The sequence below is a fragment of the Prionailurus viverrinus genome, chromosome D4 (genome assembly GCF_022837055.1).
Source record: "Prionailurus viverrinus isolate Anna chromosome D4, UM_Priviv_1.0, whole genome shotgun sequence".
NCBI lineage: Eukaryota > Metazoa > Chordata > Mammalia > Carnivora > Felidae > Prionailurus > Prionailurus viverrinus.
This window is the reverse complement of record NC_062573.1, coordinates 14,411,818-14,426,318: the sequence shown is the minus strand read 5'-3', so window position 1 is coordinate 14,426,318 and position 14,501 is coordinate 14,411,818. Positions and strand designations below refer to the sequence as shown.

The 14,501-nt window shown below is 41.5% G+C and overlaps 1 protein-coding gene across 1 annotated transcript in view; it reads left to right on the top strand.

Moving 5' to 3' along the window:
• SLC31A1 (solute carrier family 31 member 1) overlaps positions 1–11,589 on the top strand; it is a 41,674-nt gene extending 30,085 nt beyond the window's left edge. The window contains exons 2-5 of the mRNA XM_047829755.1: positions 3,739–3,904; positions 4,470–4,542; positions 6,986–7,154; positions 8,243–11,589. Coding sequence (XP_047685711.1) covers positions 3,806–3,904; positions 4,470–4,542; positions 6,986–7,154; positions 8,243–8,444 — 543 coding nt within the window. The 5' untranslated portion in view covers positions 3,739–3,805 and the 3' untranslated portion in view covers positions 8,445–11,589. The remainder of the gene's footprint in view (positions 1–3,738; positions 3,905–4,469; positions 4,543–6,985; positions 7,155–8,242) is intronic.
• Positions 11,590–14,501: the final 2,912 nt, after the last annotated feature.

Below are 14,501 nucleotides of genomic sequence, written 5' to 3'. Positions count from 1 at the left end.
TTTCCGGACCTAACGTCTTTTATCTCCTCATATTCCATGGAATGATAACACTACCACTTGTCAGGCACTCTGCTAGATGCTTTAAGCCTTTTATCTCATGTCACCCTCCCAGTAGCCCTCCACGTTCTAGTGGCCAGGAACCAGCTCCAGAGAGGGTGAGTGAGTCTCCCAGGTTGTACAACCAGAGCACCTTCAAAATTCTTTGACTATGTTTCCAGCTGTGTAGTTGAGCTCATCACTCTGTTATCTAAAGTGAAGGTGCTTCTCCAGCACGGGTCCCTCGTGAACTCTGTTAGAGAAAACTAGTTGACCTGAATTGCAAAATAAACAGAAGTACTATATTCCTAATTTTTTCATCTAGCTATACACTCAGCTTGGTAAATAAATATTGGAGATGGATTTTATTGTGGATTGAAAGCTAGGAATACTCAGATTTTTTTTTTTTTTTTCAGTTTTATCCTTGAGTGATATATTCAGATTATTTTTTTTTTTTTGGTTGGTATTCTTTATAAATAATTTGTAAATTTGATGAAGTAGAAGGATAAAGATAAGAAGAGAAGTGAATGATAGAGATTTTTACAAATCAAGAAAATTGCATAAAAGAACTATAGCTACTTTGTAGACCTTGAACCTAGTTCTTGGAGACAGTGAGGTGGAGCTATATTAGAGAAAAAAGTTCTTGGACAGCAGCAAGTAATTCAAGTTGGCTGTGGAGTTGAGAGAAGCTTGAATAAACCAAAGACAAAAGAGCACAACTCATGATTAAACCATTTTTTTCAGATTACAAATTGAAACAGCAAATGATATTGCTGTGCCACTGTTCTTTGATTTATTCTCAATTCAGTACCCTTTTTTATTCTGGAAGAAGCTGAGCTTGGATCTTCTTAGATTAAAGCTATTGAAAGAAACAGACTTACACTAACCAACTGCCAGTTTACCTCCTGTAAGTAGAATTTCTCTTCTGAAGAGAAGGGGTTAGATGTGTTTGATTGCTATAGAAGATGAATTATCCAAACACATAGGACACAGCACTGAAAAGTCAAGTAGGAAGAGAAAAGAATATAATTGCTTTTATTTTTTATGCTTTAATAATCAATTTCTAAGATATATATATATATATTCCCATGGCATTTTTGCTGGAACAGACTTGTACTGAGCCCAGGATTGGTTTGAGTTTGCGTCTGCAGTGTATGTATATACATTAATCCACCAGATTTGTACCTTCCTATTCATACACTATGGGGCAAGCCTTGCATAGGATTCCATTACAAGAAATCTATTGTCCACTCACAATGAAAGAAAATAGACTCTATTCCTGCTCTATTTCCTAGTATGTTTGAAAGTGAAATTTATCCTACAAAGATGACATTTAAAACAGGTGCATACTTTGAAAGGTGTTCTTTAGATTTGGACAGATGAATTATCGGGCCAGTGATATGCTGAAGAGATTTGATGATAGGTCTTCATTGAGCAGGTGTCTCTAACTATAATGAGGTACCTAAACAAGTAGAACCTGTGGGTCTTAAAATGTTAATGGGAAGAATATGTGAACGTTCATCAAGGATTTCAAGGGTGCAAATCTTTAGTTTGTGGTGCTAAGATCTTGCTTTTTAAACTGCTCTTTACATGTCTTCTTAGGCCCAAAATGAAAAATTAAAACAGTTCGGTTTCCCTGTTTAGCTTTTAGCATTGAGGCTCCTTGGAGAAAGACTGTATGTCTGGTTCATCTCTGTATCTTATTTCCCTCAGTCTTTTACACCAGAAGACACTGCAAATAATCACTGAATCAGTGGCCAGGATTCGGGTTGATAATGTGAAATGAAGTTATCCTTTATGGTTTTCTTTTGTTATAATCACTTTTCAAACTCTTCTTGGAAGAGACAAACCGTGACTTGTACTTGAGTCTCTTTATGAGGATGTGTTCTCAGTCTTTCTGGCTGGCAAAAGTCTTCTCATGCTTGCTTCGCTGCACTTGCTCGGCTCAAAAACTATAATCTGTCATCACTCGGATACCAATGCTCTCTCCCTTCTACCGTGATTCTTTTATCCGAAAACTGCTGCCCACTTACATTTCTCCCATCACTGAAATTTTCCGGGTGCTGTCGTGTTGATTATTTTTGTGTGCATTCTGTTTTTACTCTGTGCTGTAAAAATTTTATGGACAAAGAGCCTGTTACAGATGTCCTTTATGTCCATGGTATTAATAATACCAGATTGTCAAGCTCTATAATTATGAAATAATATAGTGTCTGGCATGAAAATTACTTAAATTCAGAGTTGAACTTTGATTACCCCTTACTGATACTTTGCCTCGTCTTTTGCTGGAAATACAAGCCTGTTTCTTAAGCTTGCTATCATAGAATCATGAGACGGGAGTTTGAAGAGGGGAAAATAGGTGACTGAATATTTGTGCTTTTAAGTTAGACATACATAACTCCCTGAATCTAAAAAGATTTCCTCGTCTAAGATATGCCTTTTTCCACCTCCTAGTAATGCTGCCATATTACCCTATTTCCTTCACAGCACTAATCACACCATGAAATTGTTCTGTTTACTTTGTCATTTCTCTCTCCATGAGGTAGCTCGTTTGTCTTATTCACAGAATCACTAGCACTTAGCTCAGAGTTTGGCACATAGTAGGAGCTTGATAAATATTGATTGATTGAATGAGAGGCACACTCAGGCTGAGGAATTTCTAAAGCACGCTCTTCCTCCACAGACTCGAGTTGAGGGACACATAAAGAGAATCCACCAACACCTCACTCTCAGCTTCCCACTCTCTACCCCCACCCCAGCTACAGGAGTTTTTGCTCCTTGGTTTATGTCCCAGGTGGACTTTTGCAGTAAACCAGTAATGTGACAGTAAAGACACAAGGCTGAATATCTAGTCGTCTGGACTTAATTTAATATAGAATATTCAATTTATACACTGTTTTCAGTGTTCTTAGCTCTAATGCTCAGCTAAGATTGAAATTGTATCTTCTGAGCACATTGCTTGCCTAAGGCAGCAATAGACCTTTTCTTCAAGTTTAAATTAGCTGAAGGCTGGTTGTCCTATACGTGAAAATGCATTCTTAATATCTTGATAAAACACAGGCCATCCAATTAGGTGAATTATTTGAAGTACTTTTTTTTTTTTTAATCTACTGACATTTATGGTTAGAAAGCCTTAGAGAAGTTAAATTTCATTAATGACATCAATCTGTCCATTATACAAATTGTTTCTTGCAACCCAAAGAAACTACTTTTCTTTTTATGTTTAAATTTAGATGTACTTTGAACATACCTATCAAAAGAACAATTCTGCAGAGTAAGGGTTAAGTTTCTGAAACCCTAGGCGCAAATCCCTCGTGCACCAGTCCTCAAAGGTAATCTCTATTGGATGAAATCCCACATAAACAAATAGTTATCAAGAATCAAGATTTTAGGGGCACCTGGGCGGCTCAGTCCGTTAAGCGTCCAACTTCGGCTCAGGTCATGATCTTACAGTTTGAGGGTTCAAGCCCCACATCTGCCTCTGTGCTGACAGCTCAGAGCCTGGAGCCTGCTTCAAATCCTGTGTCTCCCTCTGTCTCTGCCCCTCCCCCGACTCGTTCTCTCTCTCTCTCTCTCTCTCTCTCTCTCTCTTTCAAAATAAACAAACATTTAAAAAATGAGGTGTATAAAAATAACAAAATTTGAAAGATAATCAAGATTTTATATCATGAAGTCAGTATATATAATTCTTTTTCTTTAAAGAATCTTCTGCCGAGTCTCAACTTTTCCTGCAATCGTGGACCATTCCCACCATACGGGCACAAGCCATATGGCTGACAACAGTACAACGGCGCCTCCTCACCACCACCACCACCCGACTACTTCGGCCCACCACTCTCATGGCGGGGGAATGGACGGTATGATGATGGTGAGTACCTCAGGAGAGGCGGCCCTTTTACGCCCACTTGGGTAATAGACTGGCAAGTTATCATCTTTAAAGATCAGTTTACTGATGAGGAAAAGCTGAGACGGACTCAGACAAGACCAGTGATTTGCCCAAGATCACGTGGCAGGTTAATTTCAGAGCCACACCAGCACCAGGATTTCTGGGGCTCTTGTGTATTCCTTCCATTCAAAATTGACCCTTTTCTGAATTAAGTTCTGCTTTGTGTGGAAAAGAGAAAAGGACAGTGCATTTATCACGATGAGCGCTGAGTAATGTGTAGAATTGTTGAGTCACTATATTGTGTATCTGAAACTAATATAACACCGTCTGTTGACTACACTGGAATTAAAATTAGAAAGAGAGAGAGAAGGTGGTGGTGGGGACAAGGAAGAATACTTGTAGAGTGTGTCTATGGTGATTGTGCTAAAATGAAGTAGAGAGCCTCCCACTTCAGTGAAAGTCTCTTACAATCCAGAACTGATACTTTCAAATGCTCTAAGCTTCTTTACCTGAAATCTCTAATTGACTTGTTTTGGTTTTCTGGCAGTCTATGACCTTCTACTTTGGCTTTAAGAATGTGGAACTGTTATTTTCTGGTTTGGTGATCAATACAGCTGGAGGTGAGTAAACCTTCATCATCAGGTGGTATTCGAGAATGACACAGGAGAGGCAGTGACAAAGAATCTAGAAACCCAGCAGCTTTTTCTGCCATAATTACTGAATGGTTATGGTTATGATACATGATCATCTTCCTATTAACTGCCTAGAAGGTAAGGATACACAATGCTTATTTTGGTCCTACAGTAAACCTTCCTTAAATAACATGTTTAAGAGTTTCTGAAAAATAATTATTTAGATACCAGATAGGAATCTTTTTGCAATCCATTTCCTTTCATCCTTTTCTAGAGTGCTTCCTTATTTGATAAGTTATTGATCCTGGACGAAAGTCTATAGTCAAGGTAAAATGACATAAGGGGGTGCCTGGGTGGCTCAGTCGGTTGAGCATCTGACTTCAGCTCAGGTCATGATCTCACAGTTTGTGGGTTCAAGCCCCACATTGGGCTTTGCGCTGATAGTATGGAGCCTGCTTCAGATTCTCTGTCTGCGTCTCTCTCTCTCTCTCTCTCTCTCTCTCTCTCTCTCCCTGCCCCCTCAAAAATAAACATTTAGAAAAATGACATAAGCATTTTGCATAAACCACAAAATAACCCTAGGTAGAAAACTATTGATCGTATAGTCCTTCAATTTTATATGGATAGATACATTAAGGGTCAAATGCTGAAATGATTGGCCCTAAATCACATAGCATTAGTATGTCAGAGATAGGACAGGGATCTAGACTTTCTAGACCTCCCTACTCCTGTGCTCTTTCTAGCATAGCAAACTGGTCTACATCGTTCCTGATTCTTGGCATGGCTCATCTTAGGGTCATTCCTACTTTGCAGATAACACCCATTTCTGTGTGTCTGTAATGTTAAGTGGGTATGCCTTAAATTCAAATTGCTCAAGCTCAATCATCAGTTGAACTGCTTTCAGAAGGTATATCTTTGGAGCCACAAAATCAATTTGGAGAAAAGGGGAAGCATTTAGTTCAAGTCGTGTGTTAAATCTGGAGTTTGAGTATATTCGTATGATTATTAACAATGTGAAAGACTTAGAACTAAAATATTTATTCAAGAAATAGCACTTTATTGGGGTTCCTGGGTGTCTCAGTCAGTTAAGTGCCATCTCTTGATTTTGGCTCAGGTCATGATCTCACAGTTAGTGACTTTGAGCCCCGCGTTGGGCTCTGCACTGTCAGTGCAGAGCCTGCTTGGGATTCTCTCTCTCTGTCCCTCCCCCATTTGTGCTCTCTCTCTCTCTCTCTCTCTCTCTCTCTCTTTCTCTCTCTCTCAAAATAAATAAACTTTAGAAGAAAGAAATAGCACTTTGTTTTTAAGTTTTTAAAATTCTAGTTACTTAACGTACAGTCTTATATTAGTTTCAGATGTACAATACAATGATTCAGCAGTTCCATACAACACCCTGTGCTCATCACAAGTGTATTCCATAATCCCCATCACCTTTTTCACCCATCCCCCCTTCAACCCCCTCCCCTCTAGTAACCATCAGCTTGTTCTCTATAGTTGAGTCTGTTTTCGGGTGCCTGGGTGGCTCAGTTAGTTAAGTATCTGACTTCGGCTCAGCCCCACATCAGCCTCTCTATTGTTAGCACAGAGCTGAGCCCACTTCAGATCCCCTGTCCTCTTCTCGTTGCCCTCCCCCACGTCCCCTCCCCGCTCCCCCATCTCAAAAATAAATAAACATTAAAAATATTTGTTTTACAATGTTTTTTTTTTTTTAAGTTATTTGATTTATTTTGAGAGCCAGGGGAGAGAGAGCACATGCAGGTGGAGGAGGGGCAGACAAAGAGAGAGGAGAGAGAGAGAGACAGAGAGAGAGAGAGAGAGAGAGAGAGAGAGAGAGAGAGAGAATCCCAAGCAGGCTCCACTCGGTGCAGAGAGAGAGAGAGAGAGAGAGAGAGAGAGAGAGAGAGAATCCCAAGCAGGGTCCACTCGGTGCAGAGTCCAACCAACACGGGGCTTGAACTCATGAACTACAATATCATGACCTGAGTCAAAAGTAAGAGTTAGACACTTAACTTACTGAGCCACCCAGCCACCTGAAGAGTCTGTTTCTTGATTTAGGTCTCTTTTTTTCTCTTTGCTCAAGGAAATAGCACTTTACAATGTTGTTTTATTCCCCTTTTGCATACTCTATGTTGTGTGGTTCAGCAAATTTATGACATCAAGCAGCCAGACCTAAAGGTTATTGTTGTTCAGATGATTTTTTTGTATCATAATCAGAAAATGAGTATGTTCTTCAGTGGAGGCAATGGTTTTCACTAACACCGTCACACCGTCTTTGCTATTCTCTTCTATCTGCGCAGTAGAGAGGTAACAATGTAATGTGTTCAGACACTGAAAGGAGCCCTTTTTTATGTTGTGTCTCTAGCTTGGACAGCATACCACCTGGTGATTTTGCACGTTTGACCATACCACCATCTTTTCCTTCCCTACTTAGAAATGGCGGGAGCTTTCGTGGCAGTGTTTTTACTAGCAATGTTCTATGAAGGACTCAAGATAGCCCGAGAGAGCCTACTGCGTAAGTCACAAGTCAGCATCCGCTACAATTCCATGCCTGTCCCAGGACCAAATGGAACCATCCTTATGGAGACACACAAAACTGTTGGGTAAGAAGACTGAACAGATCCAGAGGGAAGTTCTGGAGAGCTGGATTAGTTAAGCAGCAAAGCAGCTCTTTTATTAGCAATAGCCCTCTTCTTGAGTTACTGGTGATTCTATATCTACCCAGCTCTAGTCTCATTTGGTTTACAGTGTAAGACTATATAGAAAACCTGTATTCCGTCAAAGAAAGTATTTAGATTACTGCTGGTTTTTCCCCACAGATTGGCAAATGCCTTTCGAGATTTTTGAGTTTTAATAGAAATGTAGGTCTTAAAAACTAAATCGGAGGGGTACCTGCGTGACTCCATAGGTTAAGCATCCAACTCTTGATTTCAGCTCAGGTCATGATCTCACGGTTCATGCCTTCGAACCCTGCATCGGACTCTGTGCTGATGGTGTGGAGCCTGATTGAGATTCTGGCCCTCCCTCTGGCTATGCCTCTCCAGTACTCATGCATGCCCACGCACTCTCTCTCTCTCTCTCTCTCTCTCTCTCTCTCTGTCTTTGAAAATAAGTTAAAAAAAAAACAAAACTGAAATAAATTGGAGTCCTTGAAGACTCTTATAGACCAATATGCTGCTTTCAAGCAAGTGCAGTATTATTGAGGCCCAAACATGTTGTGACTTACCTAAGGTGACAGAGCTGGTAAGTGACAGAGGGGATAGCCACGCCTCCTGATCCCTTGTAAATACTTTGTACTATACTACCCAACCCTTGATTCTATTTCTGTTTTTTAGAATGTGAACTTTGCAAAGGTGGAAGGCCTGAAAATGTTCAAATAAGTATGGGAGGGTTTAGGGCTTCCGTTTTGGGATCCATGGTAGAGGTAAGTTAGGGAATTAGTCCTCCTTCCTCTCCTCCTCCTGCAGACATAGAACTATATCTGGCCGATTCTTATTAACCCAGCAGCCCTATCATGTTTCACTCCAGGGACCGTACACAACATACATACACAAAGAAGCCATGAGTTGCCTGGATGGCTGTGAGGAGTCCAGTTCAAGCTGAGCTCGTGACCAGAACTGTCCCCCTTTCTCTTGAGCTGCCCAGACACTGCTCAGGGTCCCTGATTGCTATGTTCCTCTTTGTTCTCCAGGCAACAGATGCTGAGCTTTCCCCACCTCCTGCAGACAGTGCTGCATATCATCCAAGTGGTCATCAGCTACTTCCTCATGCTCATCTTCATGACCTACAACGGGTACCTCTGCATTGCAGTAGCAGCGGGGGCTGGCACAGGATACTTTCTCTTCAGCTGGAAGAAGGCAGTGGTGGTGGACATCACAGAGCATTGCCATTAGCGTTCAACTCCATGGTGCGGCCTTATCGATTGCAGTGGGAAGCAGTTCAAGACTGAAAGACATGATTCCTACTCCAATCTTCCCTTCTTGCTCCTTATTTCCTTTCTCTCTCTCTCTCTCTCTCTCCCTCTCTCTCTCTCTCTCTCTCTCTCACACACATACACACACACACACACACACACCCCTACTCAACAGAGGCTTATCTTTTAGTCTCTGAGCTAAGGTGATAACCTCCCTGGGTTTTTTCTAATGATCTGAGATTCCCTCAGAATCTCTCCTCCCTCATCATCTTAGATCCAAGTTACATGTTCTTGTCCAAGCCAGGTAGCTTTCTATTCAAGACTTGATCACCTGCTTCCTTTTTTAGTCCTGTGTTTTTATTTTGTTAACAGACAGTGTGTGAATTTGGTGGGTTTCTCCTGGGTCGGTGATGGAAGGAGATTCTATTCAGCTAGGATTGATGGAAGCTGAGGGAAATTCTGGCCCAACTAAACCCAGAACCCAAACTTAACACTTGAAAGTGAGTTCCAGTCTTTGGATTCGATAAGTGTGAAATACATTGTGCCTTTCACTAGTTGTGATGTGTTGCGTCAGAATCTTTGTAGTGTGTAGAAGGGTGGTTTGAGACTAAACACAGGGCTGGGGCATGCAGAAGTGTGCATTCTTAGGTGGCTGGCTCATGAACTTGTGTTCCTACTTGACATTTTGATTAGAATGAACTTGTCAATCAAAAAAAAAAGATGACAATCAATTTGAGAAAATAGAAATAGATATTTTAAAATAAAACCATTGATACTTTGACTTGGTACCTTGGATTGTCACAGCTGAATGAATCAAGAGTTTGAATCATTTTCTTTCGTTATTGTTTTCTTATGTTGGCCTCTAAACCAGTGGTTTTCAAACTTGAGCATGCATCGGAATCACCCGAAGGGCTTGTTAGAGCACTAGCTTCTGGGCCTCAACCCAGAGCCCCAAAATTGGCATTTCTAACAAGTTCCCAGGCGATGATTCTGCTGATGGTCAGGGGACCACGCTTTGAAAATCTCTGTTTTAAAACTAAGGAAGTGTCACCTGGTGCGGTGAGCTACCTGGTATTGGGCACAGGACTTTGAACTGCTGGTGGTAGGTGATATGTCTAAGCTTAACTCGTGTACTAAATGCTGCTGGTCAATACTTAATCATTCCAGAAACATCTATTCTGCTCCAGCTGTGTGTATGTGTGCCCAAGGGCTATAGCCAAAGTAACTTTTATCAGTATGTATGAAATCACTAGTCTTTATTTTTAAAGGTCTGTGGTTTCTTAGAAGTAGCTTGAAGATTGAGGAAGACCTTTGAGCTGCAGTATAAAATCAGCTGGTCATGGGTCAGAAGGGCAAAAGCCCAGCCCTCTCTTTGGAGAGGTTTAGGGTATGGTCTGCTGATCATCAGATTTTCCTCAGCCCCCAGCATCCATGTCCACACCAAGCAGGTCCTCATCTTCTACATGACCATCTTCGTTACTCTCTGGGGTTTCATTAGATCACATGTGGCCAAAACCTCTTTTTCTCAATGAAGAACCACACTGGATTTTTATTCTGTTCAGTTGTTAGGTTACACTGCAGTCTTGTTCCCAGTCCAAACTACCTGCATGAAGCGACTCTTCCTGTGCTAGTCTGTTAAATCCTGCCCTCCTTGGTGCTAGACTCCAATCGTGCCTCAGGGCAGAGGAGACAAAACACAACTATTCTGTTGGTCTCTGTTGTGGTTTTGAAGTTTGTACTTTCTCTGTGGGTGCCAGTTAAATATTGGAGAGCAAGGAATGTGTACTTCCATGGCTTTAAGGCAAGAGAGGGTTATCAGCTTCCTGGATCGAGGGTAAAATCTAAGAACCAAGATTTAGAGTTTTGTGCTTTTTTCTCATTCCAACCACTTATGCTGATATTTAGCAAGAGTAGAGTGAATGACAGGTAGCGACAGAGTCCAACAGGAAGGTGTAAATAGCCTGTTATTATCTCAGAAGCCAAGGAATAATAAAACCATGAGAAAATAAGACTCAATGTTTAATAGTGACCCTGGTGCTCTTTGGAAATCTTGGCATGAGCTGCTATAAAATATCCTTTTCAGAAACAGGACTTTATCAGTAAGGTAAGAAAAATCGAGGCCAGTTAAGACAAAGTGCTGTGAGTTTGAAACTCAACAGAGAAACATCAGTTTGGGATAGGTCTTCAGGTATTCAAGATCGAGTGTCATGTAAAACCTGAATTCCAGCAATTCTTAGATTAGGTTGCCAAAGGAAGAAGCTAGTGAAGGAGAAACAATTTAAACCTTAAATTCCATCTTTCTTGAGCTCTTGGATTGTGTTAATGATCTCATTGACTTTGATTTGTGTATCTCTGTTCATCAGTTTAGTGCCTGACTTCTTTGTTCCTTCTGGATCCAAATTTCTTTTCTTCCTTCCCTGTTCAACATCTCTTAGAAGCCTGTATCGCCATTTCTTTGGCTTTTCTTTCCCTTTCTGTCTTTTCAGTCTTTAATCCCATGTATCTGGTTTATTAATCTCCTTAGCCCTCCTGATGCAGTGGACATAGATGTGCAGTGGATCTAGATACCCGTCAGAAGTTGTAAAACCCCTTAAGCACGCTTTGAGAAGTTGTTCTGCAGGAATGTCTATAAAAAGCTGAGTAAAGGGCTGCCTACGAGTACCACCTGCAGAGTCCCAGAATCTTAGGTGCTGTCTCCAGTCTATGTTGGAGGAACACTCAGCCCCTTGTTGTCCACGAACAGGGAATCCTCTGTGTCCAACAGCAAATGAAAAATTAAGGTTTCTTCACTACTTCTATGGTAGGACTGTCTGGAATTCTATTTCAGACTGAGGCTCTAGGCTTGGGATCTAGCCACAGAGTTTCTTATAAGGAGCTGGAAGGGGAGGGGGCAGGGGTTACATGTTCATGTCCTTTAATTTTGATCCTGCTCTCTCCAGCTGCTTCTTTCAGAAGATACATCTAAAGATACAAAGTCTGCATTTGATATAATGCCTTAATCACTGAGTCTACAATTAATGTTGACCGTTTTAGATTGTAAGCTCCTGGAGAGTAGTATTGCTGTAGTAGGAATGTTTTAACAGTGTCATATGTAAAAGAACAAAATAAATATTTTGATTTTGTGATTCTATGCATGTCTTTCTGCCCAGAGTGACAGTAGAGTAAGTGGTCTTTTTGTTGGCCATTACCATCAATTTTTAAGATGTCAGACTTTTAAGTGTTTTGATCCCTTTACATTTTCATCCTACTCTCCTTAAAATGACAAGCTAGTACATGCCAGAAGATCTACACGACATTTCTCACGGGAGACAGGGTCTTCATGAAGCTGCAAATAACTCAGCATACCACGGATTCCTGAATTTAAAAGCTAACCCACCATATCCTAATCTCCTCTTCGGTGTTTATGCTATTGGGCAAGAGGCCCTGAGTTGGGCCTCTAGGATCTTCACGACCAAGGCTTGAAGTGAGCACTGGCCCTGCCTATCCCTTCAGAAATGCCAGAACGCTGCTGTTATCTGCCCTTCCTACTCACTGGCCCCCAGAAAGCATCTTCCCATCCAGGACCATCCCTAGTCACCTCCATAGTGTAGTATGAGGAACATGGACTTTCGAGTCCAGCATACCTGGGTTTGAATCTTGGCTCCCCCACTTACCAGAAGTGTGACCTTGGGGCACGTGGGTGGCTCAGGTGGTTAAGCTCCAACTTCGGCCTGGGTCATGATCTCACAGTTCGTGGGTTCGAACCCTGTGTTGGGCTCTGTGCTGACAGCTCAGAGCTTGGAGCCTGCCTCGGATTCTGTGTCTCCCTCTTTCTGCCCCTCCCCTGCTCATACTCTCTCAAAAATAAAATTAAAAAAAAAACAGAAGTGTGACCTTAGGCAAGTGATTTTGATAATCCCTAAACCTTAGTGTTCTCATTTATAAAAAGGCAATAATAGTACCATTTTCAACTTGGGAGCAATATGTATAAGCCACCTAGCACTTAATAGGCAACTGGACGATAGTAAGTATATTTTTGATGATTTTTACTCCAGCTTTCAGGAACTGAAAGGTAAGCTCTTCGGGATGAGGTTATTATCTCTTCACGAGCACCTGTTTTCTAGAAATGAACACTAGGACCTAAGGAATAACAATTTATACATGGGGTTTTAGTTGTGTCTAAAAGGATTTATGCTGCAATAAGCCCTTATGTACTCATCTGGTAAATGTCTCCTGTATACATAAAATGGCATGGAAATTTCCTGCGAACTGGAATGGCATCCTCTCACTCTGCCCCTGATAGATAGCCTCACATTCTAGACCCAGCAGGGGGAGACTAGGAGAGCAGTGTAACCATAAAGTTTAGACATGGGTTCAGAAATCAATATGCTTGGGTTCAAATCTCAGCTCTACCCCTTAATAGCTGAGCATTAGTTTCCCCTTTTGTAAAATTAGGATCTAGTACTCTCACAGGAGTTAAAGATTAAATGAGATAATCTGTATAACGCACTCCATACAGTGTCTTTACATATACAGCCCCCTGAGTATTGGCTGATTAGGAGGGAAGAAGAAATTAAGGAGGCTCAATGTTTTCATGCTTCTGTGCCTATTCATGCTGGGAAGTGACAGCTTAAGACAGAAGCTAGTTTCTCTCCCCTCCCCCACCCCGCCTTTTTTTTTTCTCTTCTATCCTGGCCTTTGCAGGCTTCGAGGTAATGTACTCAATTTCCCTATCTGGAGCCTGACTCTTGCTCTGTCTTTAAGACCATAACAGAATTGAAGGTCTTTTATCAAACTGGAAGTATAAAGGTTTTGAAAGAACAGTTGGAGAAAGAGAACTATATATCCTTTTCTATCACTGCCTCTCCCATGTGTATTTTTTTAATGTTAATTTTTGAGAGAGAGGGTGCATGCACAAGTGGGGGAGGGGCAGAGAGAGGGGGACAGAGGATCTGAAGCGGGCTCTGTGCTGACAGTAGTGAGCTCAATGTGGGGCTTGAAATGAACTGTGAAATCATGACCTGAGCCAAAGTTGGACACTCAACCGACTGAGCCACCCAGGTGCTCTGCCTCTCCCATAATCTTTTTACCTAGCCTTAAACTACCCCTAGAACTGGGTAAAATCTTGCCAAAGGGTCTCTTCAGAACTGATGATTCCAGGGGCGCCTGGATGGCTCAGTTAAGCATCTGACTCTTGATTTCAGATCATGATCTCACAGCTCATGAGTTTGTGCCCCACATTGGGTTCTGCATTGACAATGAGGAGCCTGCTTGGGATTCTCTCCCTCTCTCAGCCCCTCCCCTGCTCAAGTGTGTGCATGCATGCACAGTCTCTCAAAATAAATAAAATTAAAAACTGATGACTCTCAAGGCTCCTTCTACCACAGTTGGCAATTCACTGTAGTTGAATTAAACAGTGAAAACAATAGGACGTGATTTTTTTTAAGGTTTTTTTTTTTTTGTTTTTTGTTTTGAAGTAATCTCTACACCCAATGTGGGGCTTGAACTCACAACCCCGAGATGGAGTCACATGCTCCTGAGCCAGCCAGGCACCCCTCCTCCCTCCGATTCTAAATTACCCTCTCAGATTAGCTCCTGGTGGCAAAAGCTCTTAGGCAAGTTGGAAAAGATTGGCAAATTGGAATGATGGGAATATTGTTAGCATTCCTATTATCATGTTTCCCTCCACTGCCTGCCCCCCCCCCCCAAATTATGCCCAAACTAGCTACAAAGCCATTCTGTAAACAGATTCTGGAAACCCACAGCTTGATCACATTTATACAAAATCACTAGAATCTAATCTCCACAAGGGCAGAGATCTTGGATTTTGTTCACTGATGTTACTAAATGCCTAAAATGGTCCTGGCACATAACAGAAACTCAATAAATACTTGAAGAGACAAGTTGAATGAGTCCATGACAGGGATCAACTGCAAGTGTCCTGTGTTTAGACACTCAGTAAAGGTGGGAAGAATGATGTCACCTCTTGGAGCAATTACCTTTCAAAGTCTTGAGGTTAACAGTACTATGCTTATACTTCATTAAGGGTGTTGCACAC